This window comes from Streptopelia decaocto (assembly GCF_964273445.1).
Source record: "Streptopelia decaocto genome assembly, chromosome: 7".
In the NCBI taxonomy this organism is placed as follows: Eukaryota; Metazoa; Chordata; class Aves; order Columbiformes; family Columbidae; genus Streptopelia; species Streptopelia decaocto.
The window spans coordinates 64,281,355-64,305,270 of NC_138661.1; the positions used below are offsets into that span (position 1 = coordinate 64,281,355).

Here is a 23,916-nt window from a genome sequence, read left to right on the forward strand (position 1 = left end):
ACACACTAATAAACCTTCCACACACATCCCTGTGCGTCAGGCAGATATTATTCAGCATTTGTGGGGAATAGTTTGGATTTTCTTTGACCTGTAATAGCGATTAGCGCGGCTGAGCGTGGTCTGTGACTCCAGGAGCCACCACAAAGCAACACGTGCACTTGCTTTATCTCAGTAGATGGGTCGGCAAATACACAGGGAGCAGAACCAAGAAGCTGCTTCCCTCACAAGGCACAACACACTGTTCTGGTTTAGTAGCTAGGCTGAGCTTTTTGCCAAAAGGAGGAGGCAAAGACCTTTTATCAGAGCTGGAATTTTCATTTTCCTTTTCTCACGTTCCACGCAGGGAAAATATTCCTTTACAGAATAAATAAGTAGAAACAGCTGCAAAATTCTAACTGCCTACAGTGAGAGTTTTGACCAAGTCTCTTAAGTAGCAGAAAGTTTCCTTTCATAGAAATTACACTGCTAGTCCTCCTACATTAATACTATTCTTATCTTCTAAGCAGAGAGAAGGTCTATTGCACAAAAAAAGAGAAAAATCTTCAGAAATTATTATAATAAACCTGGTTATTTTTTTTTTCAGCATTTTCAACTGTAGTTTTATAGGAAATAGGGAATTTCAGCAAGAAAGAGGTTTTGAAAGTTCTTACCTTGGTCACAGAGGAACACAGTGAATTAAATTTTCCTCCTCTTTGAGCTGGGGCTGCGGCTTCCAAGTGCTTTGAAGGTAAATGTGACATGAGCAGAGATCAAATTGCTTCGTAAGGAAAAGTTCATCACAGTCAGGGTAACTGCTTAAAATGCAACATAAATAAACAGGTCTGTGTCAATATTTTGACTTCGAATAAACAATTCAAGCTGTATCACTCTGGAGATAATGACACATAATGCGGTATAAAATGCTCTGAAAGGGTTTTACTGAATTAATTTGCATTTGAGTTCTGGAAAAAAAATTGGTCTGTACAGTGGAAAAACGTGAACTTGTGTGTTCCTGTTGAATATGATCCTGACAAGGTCTGGGGCTTCCAAAAAGCATCCTGGGAAAGGTAAATCAGAAAATAATGATTTTCAGACCCTGGCCAGCATTTAACCCATTCACAGAGCTTCGGGAATCGGTGTGTACGACAGACTGGAATATACGATTTTTGTCCAAGTATAAATGAGGTGTTTCTTACAATTCTGACGCTCCACCTCTTTCTCTTTTTAGCAACATCAGGAGTTTAAGTCTGGAAAGGACAGTGATTAGTGTTTGCAAACTCTGCTAATAAAACTAAGGGAAAGCAATCTGTACATAGGAGTTTATTTAGATGCCCACAAGTTTTAAATCATTCCCCTTTATATCTCAGCCCACTGGATATCTCATCCAACTGAATTACCATTGGGTTTTACAATGATATACAAAATGAGCTGACATTATGATTTACAAACATCCTTTGAGTATCATATAAAACACAACTGCTTCCCTTATTATACAATCATTAGGGCAATGCAAATATAGTCAATACATTAGTAGCTGAAAATGATGGGGCATTTTAAGAAAATAAATTTAGCTTTACCACACAAACCTGTTTGATAAAACAAATCCTGTTTAAAAAATGGGAATAAAGTTATCTGAATGATTGCAAGTAATTTTATATTGTTTTGCCACTGTCCCTTTATAAGAAACATAATAGTACTTCATTTCAAAGACGACTAATCTGTTCACTGTATAGTCACACTTCATTCTTATTAATCAGTTTCACATTTTCTGCATGAAACTATGAAAAACTCACAAATGTAGACTCTCCGAACTGCAGCCACTATACTTATTGCTGCAGTCTTTTCATATGCGTGTTCAATTAAATTAACAAAAAGCAAAAAAACTACACGAATGAGCAGAACAAAACACAACAGCACGTTAAAAGTTGACATTTCAGCTGTAGATGCCATCGTTGTAGAATTATATTCTTGTTCTAATGCCACAAACCTTCTAGCCTCATGAAAAAATAGACATTAGCTGAAGAGAATCTAAACTCTAACCTCAATTTAGAGCTAAGAGTTTTGATTTGTATTTATGTCTAAACGTAGGTACTAAACAACACTGCGTGCGCAGGAAATTTAAAACTAAAGATGTTTTTAGTGTCGTGAAAGATGAAAAGAGAAAAATCTGTTTCTGAGTTGTTAATTGGGTAATACAAGTTACCAACTGTTAGGGTCTCGTGTCCCGCGTGTCGCTGGTGCTTCTGCAGTAACTGAGACTGGCAGACATCGCTATTATACTGGAAATACAAAAACAAAGCAAAACATTCTGAACTCATCCATGATGGAACAATTGAAAGCAAACTCTAACCTAGACAATTCAAATGATGAGGGCCTCTCGCTGTTTTATTACTGCCCAATCCAGAGGGATTATAAACCCTTTTCCAACACTTGCAGTTTCTCTTGCAAAACAGAATGCTGACAATGACCGGTGATTCTTTCCTGACTATGTGTTGAATTGGCAGCGGAATGTGTTTTTAGTTCCATTTCTCACTATAGGAATCTTGCTGCTGCTCCACATGTTTTGAGAAGAAAGTGCTTTTTTTGCCATTTCACTATGTTCATGGCATTTATTTGTATAAATTTTTAAGACAGACTTATTTTGATTACTTCCAGTCTGTCCAATCAAATATACCTTTGAATGCTTTAGAATGTTGGACAGCTGTGAAATATAAGTACTATGTAATTTGACTGTACATACATACATATTTTCATAAATACATCTGACAGGGACCTTGGAACTAAGTATGTGATATCATGGGACAAAACCACAACAGGCTGTCTTATTTGTAAAATCTAGATTCAAAGTAAGAAGAGCTGAATTCTATCGTGTTGTCAATACACAAATTAAAACAAAAATACAGCATTAGTTTACCCATGAAATAAGTTAAACATGTTTGCAAATGTCTCGACAGGAAAAGTGTGTCATTTACAACACTGGAAACTTTTAACAACCATTGACTTCTATGCGCTGTACTGTAAGTCACCCGGACACGGCTAGCAAGGATGAGCATAGTGAAAGGTCCCAAAGGCAACTCCCAAACATCTTCCTCATGCGGAGACTTTGGTAATTGTCTGTTGTATAAAACGCCAACGCACAACAACTTCATTTCAGGTGTTCGCTTCATCAGTTTTCCTCCCTCGGCACAGTCCAGTCTGACTACGTCAGTTGTTGGTGAGACACTCTAGATCCACCGAGCAGCAGACGTTCCCGTTCTGCACAGACAGACAAGCGCGTGTCAATCGCCTCCGCACAACAGGGCACAAAGAGCAAAGGGCTCGGTGGCACGAAGAAATAGATACATCTCTGACACATCTACCGCGTACAAAAACCTGCTTAAGCCAAGGTGTGGCTTTTTGAGGCGGCTCTTTGCCAAATAACACCAAGCCAGCCTGAACTAGAAACCTGGATGGGAAAGACTCAGTGCTCCCCACAATAAAATACACAGCAACAATGGCAACAGAGATTATTTTATCTTTTCTCCCATGCAAGAAAGTTAATGGAGTGAGTTTTGATCTGATGCATGGAGGGAAACTTTCTGTTTGTCTGAAATAAGCCGATAGTTCAGATTCTTAATTCATGGCAGGTATGTATGAGGAGTGGGAAACATATGGTTTTGGAGTTTAATCCATTGTTAAATATCTGTCTGCTGCAACCAGTCATTTACAAAACTATCTTGTGTATTTAAAACTACAGCAACCACCAAAACCCTAAATGAGATTTTTTTTTTCCTTTTTTTTTTTTTTTATTAAATCCAACACAAAGAACAGTAAAAACTCTGAAGAACAGCAGAAAAGCCACCTTCAATAATTTAAAGCCCTGGAGCAACAGCTTGGTTTCCCACAGTGATCAGAAGAACATTTTACGAAATCCAACACAACATCTTCATAATTCTGATATTAGCGCAGTGGGGACATCACTGCACGGAGCAGACAGGCTGCACTTCTGCATCAAAGCCATCGCATCAAACACGTCTCGAGGAGACCAGGGAACAGAAACCATGACGTTCCCTTCCCACTTGTGTTGTGGGAATGCCTTCATCTCTGAGCTGCAATGAGCTTCTGCTTGTGTACTCGCTGGTGCAACTTTTATTAGTGTTTTTGCCTCTGCTTACTAGCTTTATAAAACACAGCACATTAGGCAACTATTAAAATATTAGCCTAGATTCATACTGAGAATGCCTGAAGGGCTCTCCGGCAGAATGTCTGAAAGTTGCACTAGAATATTACATATTTGTGATCAACATCTTCAACAAGCACAGGAGGGTTTTATTTCCACCCTGTGAAACACAAAAGCTGTGGGTTTTCTGTAGGCTTCTGCCCTTGGGTCTCATTTGGTTCCCCAAAATCTGAATGTGAGTTTCCGAGGGCGGAAAGTGACCCTGATTTTATGCAGCAACCCACATTTCCATTGCCATCCCCTTGCCCAGCGTACCTTGCATTTGCAGGTTGTACAAGGAGATCCCACCATTGTCCATACAGCGCCGCTAAGTCTTGTGATTCCATAACCATCTAGACAGGTTTTCCTGATGTCGTAGGTGATGTTGTCAGCCAGACAGGGGTCAGTGACGCAGTGGGGACAGCACTCCCCGTCTGACATGGCTGTGTACTCGCAGTTCAGATTCGGGCACAGAAGAGGCCAACAATCCACCTCTCCTTCCTGTTAAAATTGAAGCAAGGCTCATTCAATTTGTTGCCATTCATTAACTACCACGAAACTTCATATCCTGTTGAACAGAAAAGTTTTATCTTGCCAAAAATGAAATAAACATGATGGATCGACTCTCAGTTTGGTTGATCATATAAATGCACATTTGAATACTGAGATAAAGTTTCCTAAACATAGCAAACTATCATTTGCTTGGCTAAATAACAACATGGTCATCATCATAGCAGGGGAACTTGAGTTCTGTGCGGTTTTTAACGGCAGAATTAAATCCCAGGTTCCAATATTCACCATAAACTGTTATTTTTGCAGTCATTGCCTTGCAGACTCATGTACTCTTTCTACACATGGTCACATAAACATCTCTGCGGGATCACAGCAACTGTTTAAATAGAGAATTAACACCGCAGACATATGTAGGTTGGTATATTCGAGCAGCACTGGACATTGATCTAACAAGCAACAGCCAAAATTGATTTTACTGTCAACTCCTAAAGGAATTGTTAGAGCTATACCAGTTATGTTCCACTGAGTCATTTTATTTTGTTATTTAGCTTTGTAAAAAAAAGCAGTTTAGTAGACAGAAACATGGAGAATAGAAGATCATCGGGTCACTTCTGTGTGTGTCTAAACTCAACCTGTGAAGGGCTCCAGTAACTTGTATTACGCTACTCTGTGAGCACTTTGGCTGCTGGTAACATCACCCACTACCCAGAACCTCACCTGCACAACTGATTTAGGGCATCACCGGTTTTTAGCACTGTATGTTAACCCAATCCTAAAATTAGGCAAAGAACTGCTAGCCACAAACTCAGCATCCCTTGTAAAACATGTCACATCTAACACTTGCCCCTGCTGCTAGCTGCAAATGTTTCTTGTTGTTCTTTTGCAAACACTAAAAAAAAAAAATCTTAGGAGAACACAAAATACAATACTTACTTCTGTACGTTATGGATAATTATCTCTTCACAGTAACTTAGCTTTGAATGTAATTTGTTTCCTGATGCTCAGACACCTCTTGATTAATATCATATATAAAGATGACATTACACAGACAGCTATAAATGGAAAACTGATAATTTTAATGAAGTTCATTGCTGCACTAATTAGTATATCTGTGCAAAACTTAAAGCTTTAGGGAAATAATCCACGGTGCCTAATGAGAAAATAAATGTTCTTTATTTTGCATGTTTGTCTAGTAATTTCATTTTCTTTACCCTTCCTTTTTTGGTTATTTTTTGCTAATTCACCACGTGGCACTGACACCCCATTTTTCCAGCATTTGCTGAATGAAAAAATAATAATTTTATTGTCCATTTGGGTAAAATAGACACATTAAAAGCTGAAACTCCTCCAACCAAATCTATTGGAAGGTAAAAAAAAATTGTTAAGTCGCTTGAAGATCAGCCGACATTATAAAAGTTCTCAAAAGCAGACTAATGCTAAAGTTAATATAATGTCAAAGCTTCTACACTTTTGTCAAGCTTTTCATTTTGCTCATTAGACCCACTTATTCAGCAGCAAGAGGAAAACTGATGGTGTGGCTTTCAGTTCCCTGGTGCTCTGCAAGTGCTTTCTCATCATTCCCAGTCTGAAAAGCAGGCAAAGAGAGAGCCAAGAGTCTGCTTCCAGGTACACTTTGCTAAAAATCATAATCCTTATTATTTTTTTCTCCTTTCCGAAACGCTTTCCCCGTACCAGGCAGCGGCACTGCTGGCAGCTGTAGGTCCAGTTGTCCCCGCTGCGGTAGAGCTTGTGCCCAGTCTGGTCGAGGCACTGGCTGGTGACACGGGTGTCGCACTCGGGGCAGCAGAAGAGGTCGGCGCTGGGGTTCTCGCAGTCGCAGGCCGTCCTCCGGCAGAAAATCCTCCCGTCCTGCGAGGACACATTGCCCTGATGTCAACCACAAACTGCCAGACAGCAGCCCGGATAAGGTCACAGGTTATGTGTATATATATATATATATATAAAAATATCAAAAGGTACATCTTCCATATCTTGTTGGCTACATCAACAAACTCTTCAAGCAGTTGCCACTCTGATACATGTAATATTTATTTAGCACTATTTTAACTGACTGTATCACTCTGCAGAATTCGAACAAATAAATCAAACTTCAGAAGGTAGTGTCTTTAACTTCATCTGACTGCAATATAGCAAAATCACAATAGTACTAATCGTTCTTCACCCTGAATTCACCACTGGTTCTGTTCCACCTCTGGACCTACAGTACAGCAGCTTAAAGCTAAGTGGACCTATCATCATCCGCTATAATTCAGTTCATGTATTAAAGAGGGCCTGTGTTCCACAGGTTCTCCAAAATATGATTTTGCTAAATATTTGCTTACAATATTGGATGGCTCATTTTGTTAAAGACCATTAAACAGAACTGTTTAAGATAAACAAAGAATTGTTTCTTCATGTGAAGGGAAAATAATATATTCTCTTTGCATCACAGCAAAACAAATTGATTCTAATTCCAGATATGAAAATTGGACAGATGATCGTGTTTGAAATTATATCTCTTACTGTAGGTGAGCCAACATACTGATATGCCAGAGAGAACTGAAATTACAGTTAACAATGAGGAGACATTCACTTTTGCGTTCAGTGTGTTATTGGACTCGTCTTTACTCAAGCAAAGCGTCTCCTGCAGCCAGTTTGAAGGCAGAGCTGTGGGAGGAATGAAGCTATATTCTGCTTTGGATCACAACCATACAATTCCTAAAGCAACTCCACTCATTTCATTGCAGTTTTTCCATATTCTTATCATAACTTTGTTCTGAGTCTATAAACTTGTACATGATGTAAGAAGGAAAAGTTTTTTCATTGCCGCCAAATAACGGGCGACTTATCAAAGCACAGGATTTCCTCTGGATCCTTTTAAAAATGGATTATTAAAGAGTGACAGCAGCCCAGGATGTCTTTTCTGCAGGCAGACAAAACAGCTATCACCACAGCATGTAGTATGGGAGGTTGTTTTGTTTGTATTTTGATGCAGGAATCTGTGTTTGGCAAAGCCAGGCTTGGCCACAAGGCAACACGTACAAAATCAGCATCAGGGAATCGCAATACCCACGTCAGTCAGTGTCACTGATGCATTTCATCATACTTTGGAATTGATTAGGCTATCAGTTTCCATTGTAAGAATAATTAAATTTATTTCTTATGTTTAACAAGGAAAGATGAAGAGAACACGGAATTACGGAAGCGTAGAACATATGCTAGGTTAGCATAGGTCTGAACTGCTTTTGCCAACCACAGGGCATAAGACTAGACTGCCCTGCAGTATTCGTTCAGTTTTGTATCAAATTGAGATCACTAAGGATTCTCTGCTCATGGCTAGTTTTCTGCTTCAGCTGTGGGAGAAGGAATAGACAAGATTTATTTCCTTACTCAGCAGTTTGAGTAATCATAAGATAAGGAAGACTGGGTTGGATGGGACATTCAAACTCCTCCAGTGCAACCCCTGCCGTGAGCAGGGACATCTTCACCAGCTCAGGTTGCTCAGAGCCCCGTCCAGTCTGGCCTGGGATGTCTCCAGGGATGGTTCGTCCACCACCTCTCTGGGCAACCTGGGCCAGTGTTTTACCACCTCAGTGTAAAAAACTTCTTCTCCATCTCTAGCCTGATGGTGAATTATGACTAAATCTCCATTCTCACAGGTGTTTCCCATAACCATCCTCCACCCTGCACTGCAGAACAGACATCAACAGCAGCTCCGCACAGCAGCTCTGCCAGGTTGTGCCAGGGTGTCCGGGCAACCCAACATCCTCAACAATGTCAGTCTCTCTCCTTTCCATAATGGAGAGCTGATTAATAACAGCTATCAATAACCTGTCTGCCTCATTCCAATTCAGATTTCGAGCTTTTGAGATTAGTTTTCAAATTCTCCTTTCAGCTGGTGACAATGCTGGTAGTTCTGTGCTTCTCTGAGCTCCCGTGCTCTTGCCTCGGGGGAGCAGCTAACCTTTTACATTGCCTTTACTCTCCATATTCCAGAACGTTGACAAAGCCTGATGATTTTGCCCGAGACCTTTTGGTAACCGTAATACACTGATACTCTTTTCTTCAGCAACAGTTTTATCTACAACCTCATTAGTTTCATGCCTTTCAAAATACATTTTTATCCATATGCTGCAGTGACACAAAGCCTCTTAAGCTACATCTCACTTGCATCTTTGCAGTTCTGTAGTAGAATTTGAGAAATATAGAGAAAATTGGGAAATATACAGAAAGCAACTTATTTCCTTTCAGTGGGTAATCACATGCAGCATATTAGTAGCACCTCTCCATCCCCGCCTTCCTCACTGAATCAGTTCTACACGCTTCCTAAAAATCAGCGGTAAGAACACAAAGTTCTTCTGACCAAAGAAAAACCTGACGCGCATGGAATTGCTGTAAAGGGTGACTCAAGTTTCCACAAGCCCCAAGGCCAATTTGGACAGAAATCAGACCCTGCAGAAACCAAACCACCCAACCGCTCTCACCATCAGGAACACGCTTCACCTCGGCACACGTCCCCATTGCCTGTGCTCTGCTTATCCCCAGGCTTTTCTCAGATGGGGACTGGAGGGGTGTCTTTAAAGTCAGAAAACAGACTCAAAAGCCCAGATATAGCCAGACTATACAGCCAGGCTTAGTTTTTGCATGGCAGAGAGAAACAGCTCCCAGCTCCCCATCAAATTTTTACCAGGCTTGTGTATTAAATCCACAGTGGTTCAGGAAGATTTCTGTAGAAGATACATCAAATATACTTAAGGTACTGTATTAACTTATAGTTTTGAGAATTTGTTTTCAGAAACTTTATATTTACTCAGACGAATGAGGATGGTTTGAAGAGACTGGGTCTGATGAAACACTGAAATAATCCCCTGCGCTTCCATAATGACATTTTGTTTCATTATGTAAATGAAGTAATATAATTTCTTATACTCCATAGTATCATACTCCACAAAGAACAAGTTTCAAAAGTTAAGATATTTCATTTCCCTTACACCAGATTTTAAGTTAAAACATATTCAAGATGGGACCTATGTGTTTCAGCCACTGCACAAAATACATCCATCTGACCTTTCCTAAAATAACCATAACAAAAGAAAACACACTGTTTCGAATCCGAAATGCTGATTGGTGAGTAGGATCATTTCAAAGTTTGAGTAAGGAGTACACAGAATGATTTAGTTACACTCTGCCCTTTTCCTCACTGAAAAGCGAGGCGGCCGCAGAAAGGTCGCGCGGGGCCGGCTCCCCGTGTGGCTGCAGCAAAATCGGTTTCAATACCATATTTCAACAAACACCGAGTGTCGTTTGAGTTTGTTGAGTATATCCTGTCTGGGATATAATGGAGAAGTAGGTCTCCCTGTTTTCCCTGACAAGAATTTGGCTCTTGAAACAAGGCAGCAACTGGAGTGAAATTGAATGTGTTGTTAATTCACATGGGAAAAAAAACTGCAAAGTGAGGAAGATATAAAGGAAGAGTCATAGCAACAAACAGTGTCAGGCCTAGTTTAAAATATCTACATACTAGTTAATCATTTTGTATATTTTCATATATCAATAAGAACATCCAACATAAGAAATAAGTCCAATGAGAAATGGCAAATAAAGCAAATCACGAGCAATCTAAAATGGGAATACTAATAGTCGTAATTCTGCAAAGGCAGACCAGATGTCTTCACATATATTAAACTGTTTATTCTATTGACTGGAAATCCTTTCATAAGGCAGCCAGTTCCCCAAGATTACAATAAAAGCTTGATATATATTCAGCAAGTTGCACACTTCAGCTTCTGAAGGGAGGAGTTTTAGGGAGCTTGAGGCTACTTGAAGTAAAAAATATAGCAAGTAACAAGAACATATTCCCTTTTGAGCCCCAAACAGCAGCATACTTCGCAGGTTCTATTCACTCTAAAAATCTTCATTTTCCTTTCTGCTATATTATTGCAATACAGAAATTATGAGGCTTTCAGCTGCTTGCAACTTCAAAACAACTCTTCCCCCTTGTGCCTCCCAAACCCTTTAATGCTTCCCTGGCTCAGCAGCATTAAGACGTGGGGACTGAAAGGCCACTTCTCATGCTGTATGTTCAGTTTTTCACAGTGGACAAAATCTCATTTTTCCTGGACTTAACGCAAGGGCCGATAGTGCTGAGCTGTGCCTAAGGACAGCCCCACCGCTGCTATCAATGCCTCAGGTCAAAGCGGCCATAAATATCAACCATTTCTCAGATTGGTGCATTCCTAAAATTCTTCCAAGTTCAACGACAGCACTCATCTTCTAATCAGTGAAAACGAAGAAAGGAGAGGTAAATGTTCTTTTAGATTAGTTACAACACTCAGAAAATAACCACTGATTTCCAAGGTGGGCAGGGAGGGAAACAACCCATGAAACAAACAAAACGCTGATTTAAGAGTTAACTATAAAGTGGATCTACTTATACTACACGTGGCTTCTCCAAGGGGCAGAGAGAGTTGCATTGCTCAACTGGGAGAGCTGTCACCACAGCCAAGCTGGGATGAGGAGGACAAAGCTGCTCTTCACCCTTCTTCCTTTGAGGAATTAAGCACCTGCTGCCAGGTCCTCTAAACTTGGACTCACACTCAGGCCCTTCCTTCTCACCCCATTAATTCACCTGCATTCCAAGTCAAGGGAAACACCACCAAAAGAAAGATGGTTGACTGCAGTGCTTGTCCTGAGAGACGTGTATTCAAGTCAAACAGAAATTGAAAACAGTTTTCAACATTCCCAGAAGATTTCCCCATCACAGCTTCAGTGCCCACAGCAGAACTTACCTTTTGCCTCAGCGCCCTGGGCTTGTATTTCTGCCAACACCGTGGAAACATTGGGCATTAAAAGACTCCTGAAACCCAGCCCAGCTGGACCTCACCTTGCAAGAGCAAACGGAGCATCTGTCCTCCCTCAGGGTCCACACCTGCCCGTTCCGCTTGAAGCCACCTTCGTGGGGACAGTCTCCAGTGCAGGATGGGCCGGACGGACAGAGGCAATCGAACCCTCCTGCCAGGTTCACGCAGGCGGAATCGTTCCAACAGGTGTGGGTCTTTAAGGCACACTCATCGATATCTGCAAAACAGCAGATTTATAATGCTTTGCACATCTATTTTTTTTATCACAGGGAAAATTTTATTTCTGTATTAAATAATTACCGTCCATCTGCTTTACTGGTAGAAGAGGGTGCCTTCTTTCTGATAGCTTCCATGTTTACTTGCTAGACATTAAACACTAATTTATATATATATACACATATTTATATATGTAATTTTTAGGTTATTCTTCCGTGTTTGTTTTGGTTTTGTATATGATTTTGCAGTGACTGGAAAGTAGTAAATAAGCAGAGTGACTTTCTGTCAGCTAAACCATTCCCTGTGCTGGATTTTACACCAAAATAGAAGGACACTATACTTCCTAAGTGCCTGGCATAATCAACATTTCCCATAAGAAAAGTGGTCAATTTTATACTTTTCCCATTGCTGGAAGGTACAAGTGAATGAAAAAAACAGAAAAGAAAGAAATCAGAGAATGAAGTTATGGAGAAAAAGTATGATTTAGCAATGACACAAAGAAATAAGTAATGAAAGAAAACCATTATACACTAGAGAAAAGGGAAATACAGTATCCCATTAAAATTGCTTTTGGGGGATAAAATGTAATTATGCAATATGAATTTATCTAGGGTTTCGTGCAGCAAAAGTCATGAGATTTTCAAGCACATTATGAAAAACAAGTGTTTCTTTCAGAAAATAACTTTGGGCTGTTCTTAAACAACATATTGAGGGATTGTCCAGAGAAAATACCAGTAAATTGGTAGGTCTGTCTTGTTCCAACATGAACAACGAAACCAAAGCAACGGTGGGAGGAAGAGTGGAGAAGAAAATCTTTTAGAAGCATGCGATGGTTTCTATCACAAATATTCAAGAACACTATTATATTATTTCAAAAACTACAAGGAAGAATCCTCACCATTTAAAATTAATTGCTAGTGTGAAGTTTATAACTCTTCAATATTACTAAAGAGTACTTTTAATTCCTTTCTGAAACACCACATTTAAAAATTCAATAGAATTTACAAAGAAAATTACTTAAAGTTCTGATTTAGGTGGATGTGATAGCCAGTTGCCCTACGTTTTGGACGGCTGCCATGAGTTCAACAAGTCACCTCCTCAGAAAACCAGAACTTTAAAAGATGTTAAAAATTCTCTCAATCTTCGGAAGGAAACTCAATAGCGATCAAATCACTAAATTCCCTTTGAGCTGGTTAGTAAAATTCCTAATGTCAATGGATAAATAGTCCGGGAACAAGTGGAAATGTGGTAGCGCCCTCAGATTTGATCAAATGTGAAACCAGCTGGCACAACAGAGCCAGAGGAGCAACAGCCGCTCCTCTTTGTGCCCATAGACCCAAAGGGGAGCTGGAGGCAATTCCACTGCAGAAGCTTCATCCCAGGCTGAGCTGTGGGCCAGGCCTTTCTCAGACACGTTCCCAGGGGCCTGAGAGCTCGATTCAATTGCTCATCACTCAGGCTGCCTAAAAAATGGTCTATTTTGCTGCCCTGACAGTCTCAATTGCCAAGAAATAACATTATTGCTCTAATGTGTAGCTTAACAGTACTGAGTACTTGAAAGGGCCACTAAAAGGTGCTGAACTAAGAGAAATTAAAACTTGTAGTGTATTGTTTAACAAGGGCCAGAGTACCACAGGATTTAAAAACCATTAGGAGCAATATGAAGAGAACTATGAATGGGCTGCTATGAAATGAATTATACCCAAACAGCTACTTTAAATATTCTTTAACATATCCCATTTTCCTTTCAACAGACTATGACTTGTATTTATCAATAGTCTCTTCCTCATCATAGTAAGGGCTCCTTGAATAACATACATATATATATATATATATATGCATATATATATATGGGATGTAGCAGGATCATGGTGCAAATTAGAAGGGTTGCTCTCACAGTTCAAAACTAAAAGGATTTCACAGATGAATATAAAGCCATATTGCCTACAGAGTTCCATGTAATTGCTTTACTTATGACACAGAAATCTAATTCTGTTTCCATGTAATTTAACAGATTTATGGAAAGCCAGATGTTAGCAATTACTAGAAACTAACATTATTCATATTCTCAGTAGCACAGACCTGTTCACACTGCACAAAGCCAACTTAATATGTTATCCATATCCAAAAGGGAAGAACACCCTATTTACGAACTGCTACTGCTGTTCTCCATTTAGCACACATAAAAAGGATGCTCCCATTAAGAGCAGCCCAAACTGGTAAATGGGACGTTCCTGACAAAGAAACCAATCAAGCAGAGCTGAGTAACATAGCGTGAACATAAATTCCTAATTGCTACTCAGTTTGCTCATTTTTTTTGCGTTCTTTATGCAAATGATGGTTTCTTATTATGTTATGGCATTTATTATTTTAAAGTTTTAGTCATTAATCAAATACAAAAGGCTGGGATACTGCACTTACTGCCAGCTGAACTTTTAATAGAGCTCATTTTCCGAGAACATCCCTTTGGCAGTTTTTTCTTGTCGCTGATTGCATTTCTAAAAGTAGGAACAAACAGCCGATGTTCCCAGTCACTTGAGGAAAAGAAGTTCTAAACCTAACAAGCTTTTGTCCCTCTCACTCTTCCAGCCTCAAACTAGATGGGGAGGGGGAAGAAAAGAATCCCCTGACAAAAACTCCCTTATTGTCAGTCCCCAGTTAGCTTGAGAAAGTATTTCAGTTTAATGGATATCAAATGAACTTGTTCATATTGATACGAGATCAGCATGTAGATAGCTATGCAAAACACTGAAGAAAATATTCATATTTAGTGTGAAATTTCTCTTAAGAACTGGAATTAATGTGTCTACTTAGGTGTTGAAATATTAGCCTAGTTTAAAATTCTGAACATGTCCAAAACAATCTTTTAATGAATATGAAAATTCTATTATAAGACCCTTGCATATAGATTATTTTTATATTATTCAAATCCTTGCTCGTCTCAAATCCCCCACACTCCCATCAGGTTTCATTGCCTTTTCCACAACTGCTCTCAGAAGATGGGGGCCCAAAACTGGAATGTTTAATGATGGCCAAGGCAAAACTCCACTATAACAACACTAGTTAGGAAGAAGATTAAATATCCATTTATAAACCAAGCAGCTTTGAAGAACAATGGACAAGTACATATATGAAATAGCAAGGAGGCTCCATAGTCTTTCCATGCATATGACACAAGAACAAGATCACTGTCTTGATTTTGGGGGGGATTAGTTCATGTATCCTGTCAGCCTGTGCAAACGCATTTTCAGCCCTGAAATACAACTTTGCAATCTTATTAATTATATTGAGTAATGAGTGGCAGACTCCTAATTAATCCAAATAAAAGTGGCAGAGCTTTACTTGCCCTTCCACACAGTTCCTTTTCAAGGAAAAATAAGAATACAGTAGAAATAACCATAATCAGAATCTTGCTGGTAATGCTACCCTTATGCTATTTTCTATCAACAGCCTACAGCTGACAGCAAAGGGACTGTTTCCAAGCCATGTCGCCTCAAATATTGCACAGGACTACGGTAAAACTGATCTTCACTCTTCAAACACTCCTAATCTCTGCTGCTTTAAGCAAATGTACAGCAACAAGTACCTGATTATATGAATTTTAGCCACAATGCAACTTGGTCACACTTTGTGGATGGGAAAAGAAAGAAAACCAACCACCCAAGACGTGCTCATTTCCCAATATACTCTCCTAAATATATAAATATAGCTTGGTAATGTGGGCAGACAAAAAATCAGAATCAAAATGGAACAGAATAATCCCCCGAGATGCAATTTCCTTTTCCATCCTTTTTGGCTGTAAGGAGAAGTAATTTGCCTCAGATATCATGAGAGGTCCCATGGCCACAGTATTTGAATGGGGTAGAAGACAAGCATGACTGTACATATCAACACAAGTTCATTAACTTGGCTTCACTGAAATTTTAAACCAATCCCCAGCTACTTCATTTCTTCTTTTCAAGGCTATTCAGGTTTTAAGGGTCTGACATTTCTATAGCACCTTAATAAATGTGTGCAAGCAAGTCATGCAGAGTGCTGCTCTGTAATATCATGATAAGCTGTAGCAGAAGAAAGAATCCTACTAATGTGCTAATTTTAACTGTTATGGTACATTAAACCATTACAGTATAACGTTAACGTGAAAAATGTATGCTGGGCTCCCAAACCAATGTATGTACAAGTTAACTAAACACTGTTTTGACATATCATTTTTCACAGGCAACTTGCTACTTAATGTATTTGCCTTCTTTCTAAATCAAAGTGACTGGGACTCATCTTTGAAGAAAAACCAAAACACTAAACAGATTCATTTTTAGTTAGAAAATATTTTATGATAGTACTTTTATTCTACAGAGACATAATGGTCTATTAAAGAACATCGCATAGTAAATTAGTTTCTGAAAACAGGATTTACTAATGCTTTCTAGAAAAAAAGAAATGACTAAACACAATTACTTTGAAGGCATGTAATGCAACTTTCTTTCAGAATACAAGAATCAGAAATTACTGAATACAAAGTAAACAAGATAATTTCTATTTTGCAGGATAAAATCCACAGACACTGACTCTGGTATCATGAGCTTTAAGAAACCCTCTGCGCAGAAACAAGCTGTAAACCAGCTGCTTCTAGAGTTGGTGTTGGATACTCTGTTCCACACACAAGCCTTTCTGTCTACGTCCCACTTCGCAAAGGACAGATAGAAAAGCAACTCTCAGGCATATAAGAAGATTTTCAAAGGACGAGTCTGGCTCTTAGTGTGTCACAGAAAGGGGCCAAAAGTAACAAAGAACAAACCTCAGTTTCTCTGTCTTTCTAATCCAGGTAACAGCCAACACCGCAGCACACTATGGAGTGTGTGAAAGCTTCAGGAAGTGATTTTAAACCAAATTTCCCCCTCACCCTGGAGCATTGTTGCACCCACTGGCTGTGGGCACTTGACACACGGGGAGTTTTCTCCCTCAAGCTGCTACTCTGACCTTTTTTCCAGCCTTTACTTCCCCGCTAACGCAGCAGTGAGGTTTAGCTATGTGACCCTTCAGGATAAAAGCTGAGGTGAATCCCATGGGGTTTTGGTTGGAGGAAGATCTGTGTTAAGCTTTGCTACAAAATGTGCATGATTCTTAAAAAATAATAATTAAAAAAAAAATCAACAACTGACAGGGACTGCTGCCTTGGTTGTTCTTCCTTCTGTGTTTGCAAGTCGCAATGTAGAAGACTCAGAAACATGAAACATCATGGAAAAAAACAGAATGAGGAATCCTGCATGCCAGGGTCTGAACAGCTCTCTCCAGAGCACAAATATCTCACTTAGAGATGGAGATTTAAAAGTATAATTTCATTTGCTTTTATTTTTCTGCTGTAGGTGGAATGAACTTTGTGGGACATTATTAACTTCCCAGAATCCAGCATTTCTTTGCTAGTTTTCCCCTTCTTTTTTGTTCTGGTAATCTTAAATGTTACCACTGAAAATGCAGTGGTGAGAATTTAGTCAATAGTTACCTTCTGACAAGAAGTATTTGGCAAAAGGTGGGGAAAAAGCAGGGAAAAAACAATATATACCAGTTGCTTCAATATGGTATCAGTAGATGGTAGTTAATACTGGGATATGTATCATATGACAGTTCATAGTTCTCTATAAAGTGGTTTTGTTTGTTTACCTTAAAGTGTAGAAAAGCTTTTATTAAAAAAAAAGGTAAAACACAACACAGCAACTATAGCCTACAAGTTTTAATTGCCAAGCAAACTTTGGTAGCAACTTAGTATAGCAATTGCCTTTTGTCTGCAAGCAGTATTCTTAATAACATATTGTGAAAGGCCAGTGCCTCATAAAAACACTACCGCTGGAAATTAAATTACATTTTCTTAATTTGAGCCTGCTCGCCATCACCTTATGAAGCTGACATCTTTGATAAAAGCATGCCCATGGAAATATATTACCTTTACAAAGCTGCCTTTGGTTGATATTTTAAGCAATAAAAGAATTTTCCCAAGCTTGAAGTGGCCTGGCTAAGTCATACATCCTTATTACCCAAGCTCCGGTGCAATACTATGACCTTCCCCGCCACATCCATTGATTTACACATTTGTCCCTTGCCAGGTGACAAACTCCACTGTTTTCTCTTAGCCAAGGAGAATAAAGCTTTTAGAAGCACTGAGGTATCACGGCGCTTCTCAAATAGATGTTATTTTTTCAAACCGTTCCGCAACACTGCAGAGACACTGCAAGCAATGACTCAGCTCCAGAACCACCTACATACGAACGGGGGGAGAGGGGTCAACCAACAGGTACACAACCGCATCCAGCAAAGCCACCAGCTGCCCCAGCTTTGTGCAACCTGTCAGAGCCGAGTCTTCCCTCCCACTGCCTTCTGATTTTCAAATATTATTATTTTGAGGGGGAAGGTTAATTTTTTAAATTTATGTTCTTAGACTATTTATTGTTCTCTGAGTTTTGTTCTTCATGGATAAAGAAGAAACATTTCAAAACATACTGAGAGGCAATGGCCCAAATCCACCTGAGTTACGCCCCAGGATTTCGCAGTATGCAGGCTGTGAAATATTCCAGGACAAAATGCTGTTGCTAAGCAGATGCACCCTCTTTTATCTGAAATGGAGTGAATGACTCTGGCCCTGACTCTAAATACTCCACCATGCAAACAAGCACTTGAACGTGATGAAAGTCAGTGTTCAAGAAACCGAGTCTTAGCTGGAATGTGTACAGTGTTATCTGTCATTTTAACCAACTCCAAGTTGCACTTTAAAATAAACACTATGGTTTGAAATTTGTCAATACAGCTTTAGCAGAATCTTCTGATTAATTTTTAATTGGTTAACCAGTAGAAGGGAATATAATAAACTGGTTTACTCTCTTCCTCGCTGGTACCCTGCAGCAGATGGTTGAGGAGAGCTATCTCGTTAAAATAACCCTGCTAATTTCACATTCTGTTTACAAGTTGTGCACGGCAAGAGGAGCCCCTCACCTCACCAACTTCCAGCACGCTGCGCAGGGCGAAACGAGGGCAGTTTGTTTGCACTAAAACTTCAGTCTCCACACAATACAGAGTATTTTGGACTCCTTTTTGCTGTGAGGTGGCCAAGTGCACTTCCCTTTAATAGTGCTATGAGCAATGGTGACTTTTTCAGCAACTGAACCATCTGCTGAAAACAAGTCTTGTTTATCTGGTGGTCTTTTCTGTAGACCACCCTGAGCCTCAGATGTTCCTAGTCCTAAACCAGCAAGATAAGCTCAGCCTAACAAGGTATGGGGGATCCGGAGTGCTGCAAATGCCCCTTGCCCCCAGTTGCAATCAGGGTTTTTTGAAGATTATGTCATGTTGCTTTGATTTCTCATAAAGCAAATATTTTCAACGTTGCTCTGTCCCATCACTTCTTTTACAGTATTTAAATAAACCAGAAGAAAACTCTTAACATTTGGGAATCTGTGATTTTACTGAGCTCCAAACCAGCTTAGGACAATGTGTAAGAAGCTAACATAGCTGGACAATCTACAAAATATTGGGTTTGAAAATAATTATCGCTGCACTTTAAAATCACGATGCTATCTTATCCCAAGGACTTCTGATAGCCAAACTTCATAAAAGTTGAGAATTTTTGTTACAAATTACAAATAAATGTATGTATTTTCAGTACAAATTTTTATTTTAACTGTAGTTGTATAGTTTAACTCTTTTAGAAAGAGCTCCTCACACTTATGGACATGATAAAGAAAATTTACAGTGTTTATTTTAAAAAAAAGGGTCTTTCATGGAAGCAGCAGCAGAAAAGCTTCTATAGAAAATTCATAGAACGGGGTAGGGATGAATTAACTGAAATTTCAAAGAAAGGACATAAAACTATGAGAAACTGATCTGTATGTAGTATTATGAGAAGCTGATCTGTATCTCTATAGAAGCTAAAATGAGATCCTTTCTAAACAGCTTTGAACTCATCTGATAAAATACCCACATCTTCTAAAAACTCCTCTCCATTCGTGCTCTTAGGGTCTTGTTCTGCAAACATGGTGCGTAAAGAGCTTGATGCTATTTGCATAATTCTAAAAATAAAATGATGGAGATGCCAAACAATGGAAAAACAAACAAATCAAAGCAACACAGATATAGCCCAAATGTTTTCCCATATCACTCTGCTGAAATTTGAAAATTGAAAACCAACTCTTCCCCTCTTGTGGCCTATTATGCTCCCCGGAAAGCCTACTTGACTTCAGGTTTTACAGCAACTTATTATGATAAATGGCAGAGGGCACTAAGTCTCACTTTGGATCTCCAAGTGCCTCCCTCCTGTAATAACCACTCAAAGAGGTGCCGCATCTTGAAGCAGCACCCACACCGCGCGGCCGGGGATGCTGACAAACACGGACACGCTCGCTTGCGTTCTCATTTTAGCCGTAAACACAGTCACTGCTCAGGACAGTGGCTCAGTTGTCACTTTATAACACCATGCAGGAGGAGGAGGGAACAAAAAAAAGCGCTCTGGTGATCATTGCTTACCAACACAGGACTCCCCGGAAAGAGAATAGCTTCCATTGTCATGGAAACCGCTTCTGCACTCACAGTGGTACCACCCTGGGAGGTTAACACAGCGTGAATGGTTGTGACACTCAATGATCCCCTCTGCACACTCATCAATATCTGCCTCAGAGAAAAACACAAGCCAGCCAGGAAATTAATTTCCTTTGACACCAATGCTTTAGGTTTGTTTTTTGTTGATGTTAGGTGCTTTTTTTTCATTTTTAATCTTCCTTTAATAGATAGATTAAGGTTTATCATGGTTCCCAACAACAGACATTTAAAACATGACTCACATAACAATAAAAAAGAACAATTACACATCATGGAATTTGCCACACACCAGCCATTTGTTTATACTGTGATTTGTTTAAAAATGCAAACACGCAGATTTTATTTTGTCCTTTGTTTTTAACTCAGAACTTAATTTATCTGTGCATATAAAGCATCGCAGGGCAGGTTCTCCAATTTTGGCAGGTTCCTGAAATAATCCTGCTTTACGAACTGCGTGTCCCAGCTGTGATATTTGCAGCTACTGGGCACTTAAGGTGCTCAGAGCACTTTGCAAACAATAGTTAATCTCCTTCGTTTATATGATCAAAAGAAACACCTCATATATGTATAACAGTGTGTGACAAACAGGGAAAGCAATCCATGTTTCAGCTGCAATCAAACATGTAGCTGGAAAAGAGTGAAAGCAAATGACAGCAAGTCTGTAGCAGTGGAAAAGTATAGCAAGATGAACACCCCGTGGAGTTTCGATAAATGTGCTGGTTTTAGAAAGGGATTTTTTATAATTTCTGGAATATGGTTAATAGAGACCTTATAATTGCCAGCAATCTTGGTTAATCGTGGCTGGCACCTGGCTGCTTCTCCCCTTTGAGCACTTTTCTGCACATTTTGTAGGGTTATAATTAAAATTAGCAACTTAATTATATGTTAACCTTGCAGTAATTTAAGAAGCTATTATATTTGCATTCCTCTGTTTTGCTCAAGCTAATTTTTTTTATAAATCTTGGACAGTTTTCAAGTGGGTACCTTATCAATTAAAATAAATCTCAAATTATCCACAAATATTAACTGTTTTCACCCACTGAGATTTTTTTTTACTTGGCAATCAGCACATTTAAAAGATGCATAATATTGTGTACACCAAACACACAATTTTGGGGGGAAATAGGTTCTGAAACTGCCTTTAGTTCTGGAAGCAAAGTACAAATGTCTCATGAACGTGATGCAAGACTGAGTTAAGGTTATTAAGTAACCACAAAGCGTAGCTTTTGCCTCAATTTACAGAATATATGGTTTCATGGACTGCAGCGAAGTCACACTGATGTACATTGAAATTGATTTGAATGAAGTATCCTCCAATACAGTTCAATTTTCTTAAAACTTAGAAGCAATACCATAGAAAAGTTCCATTTTTCCTCATTTAAGTAGTAATACTTATTCTTGTTGAAATACAACTTTGAAACCTAAACAAATGCCTTTTTCCAGGTCTTTGTTCACCCTCACTAAATAATGAAGAAAATTATCTACATAACAGGGCTATAATTACTATTTATTTCTAGCTTTATTCAGCTTCCATCTAACAATAGTGTCATTTTTTTTTTAATGCTTTAAAATCTGTCACTGCTGCCACCTTTTCTGTACTTTTTATTTTGCAGAAGCTAATTTTAGTGTTAAAACACTGCGCAGATCTAGCTGTCCATCAACGAGGAGTGCTGCTTGCAAACTCCGACACTTCCAATTCATTACAGCAAATGGAATTTATAACCATGATCTTTTCACATGTCATGGCTGATGGAACAAGTTTAATCCCATTTGGAAAGTGAACGACTTTGCTATCGCGGGTCAACTGCAAATGAATCCTTCTTGCTTTCTTCTCTTTCCCAGCGTTGAATCAGAGAACGTTCCTGTTTAAAGATTGCTTCCTCGGGTCAGTCCTGCTCTGGACCTCTATCCATTCCATTTTACATTTTTAATTTACAAAATCAATGGAGTTTTCCTAAAGTTCATTTCTAAACTTGAGCCCTTTTGAAAGTGCATTTGATTTAGGCTTATGGTACAGGATTGACTGGCAGATTAATTTTCAGAAAGCCTGTCTGCCAGGATACTAAAACTAAGCAGCAGTTTACTTAATGGAAGAAGAAGAGTGTCTGTATGAGTCTATAAATTACATCAGAAAAGTAAAACAAGACCTAGAACTATTTCAAGACTAGATGACTTCATTGTTGCAGTACCATACCAGTCTCCAGCTTTTGTCCACTGATGTTTAGGGAGACACAAACCAATTTCTTACACCAGCAGAGCTGGGAAAATAGGACTCACTTTTAGTTGTGTAGATTCTTGCTTTACATCCTCGATCTCCTTAAACCAGTGGAGTTCCACCAGCAGTGCCCTGTGCCAGGGGCAGCGGGCAAGGGAAAAGGAGGTGGTATGCGGGTTGCTTTTGGAAAGTCTTCCACAGAAGACACCAGTGATGCAGAAAAAGTAGTTTAAAAAAATATCTATCTATCTATCTATCTATCTATCTATCTATCTATCTATCTATCTATCTATCTATCTATCTATCTATCTATCAAGCTCTGCTCTCTCCTACTACGTCTCCTCTCCCAGAGCCATCTCCAGCTTGCAGAACATGCCCCGCATCTCTTCTTTCTGGGTTAAACTCAGCCCAGCCTGCTCCTCAGGTTAAACTGAGCCCAGGTGCAGGGAGGGGGAATGGAGAAGCATCCCTTCCTCTGCGGCTGCAGCATGTCAGTATTTCTTTGGCAACAGGTCATTAGCAGCACCATGTAATACAAAATGCATGAAGAGGGGGTGTATAAACAGGGAAAACCATTAGCAGCTCCTCCATTTGTCTAATACATTGCTGTTTCTTATTCCCATGCTTAAAATGACGTACGTAATGAGAAAAAGGGAAGAAAATATTATGATTAGGTCTGTAAGCTTCTCCTGTGGTCTTGTGCATTACTTGTAGCAGATGTATAAACATAACTCCACAGGTATAAGAAAATATTACAGATTTGGTTTAGAAATTCAGAATGATTTAAGATGCTTGTAATACCAAGAGGGAACCTCAAATAGCAGCTTTATAAAATGGTGTGTCATATAACGTGACGTTACTTAGTTCATTTAATAGATCATTTCCATTTGGACATACTATGGCTTTTGAAAACTCTTGTTTGAGGATTTTTTTCTGCATAGGAAGATGTTGCTGTAGATAATGACCAGTTCAGGGAATTAGAATCAATTCACTTCTCTTAATCTTAGCTTTTTCATCTTCTTTAGATCCTAACACTTTCTTTGCATACTTGCCTCGGAATGAATAGCTTTCTATCCAAGCCTGGTTTGGGGTTTTGCTGTAGAATCTGAGGTATACAGGCACTATTTCTGTGTATGTTTTGTGTGCACATACGCTTACCAGAATACGCTATATAAACATTCTTCATAAAGTTATGTTAAGCTGAAATGAAGTGTATACCTTGGACCTGAGAGTCAAAACAATACAAGAATTAAAATCATTCTTCAAAGGAGCACAGAAACCCTGGCTCAGAAATTCTGTAATGACTTGGGCCCAAGGAAACAAGGGCTGGAGGTTTTTCGGCTGAGCAATGCTCA

General features: G+C 39.2%; 1 protein-coding gene across 1 annotated transcript in view; it reads right to left on the reverse strand.

Moving 5' to 3' along the window:
• Positions 1–1,311: 1,311 nt before the first annotated feature.
• NELL1 (neural EGFL like 1) overlaps positions 1,312–23,916 on the reverse strand; it is a 266,466-nt gene continuing 243,861 nt past the window's right edge. The window contains exons 15-18 of the mRNA XM_082058496.1: positions 11,574–11,767; positions 6,383–6,559; positions 4,454–4,678; positions 1,312–3,234 (exon numbers count right to left, since the gene is read on the reverse strand). Coding sequence (XP_081914622.1) covers positions 3,184–3,234; positions 4,454–4,678; positions 6,383–6,559; positions 11,574–11,767 — 647 coding nt within the window. The 3' untranslated portion in view covers positions 1,312–3,183. The remainder of the gene's footprint in view (positions 3,235–4,453; positions 4,679–6,382; positions 6,560–11,573; positions 11,768–23,916) is intronic.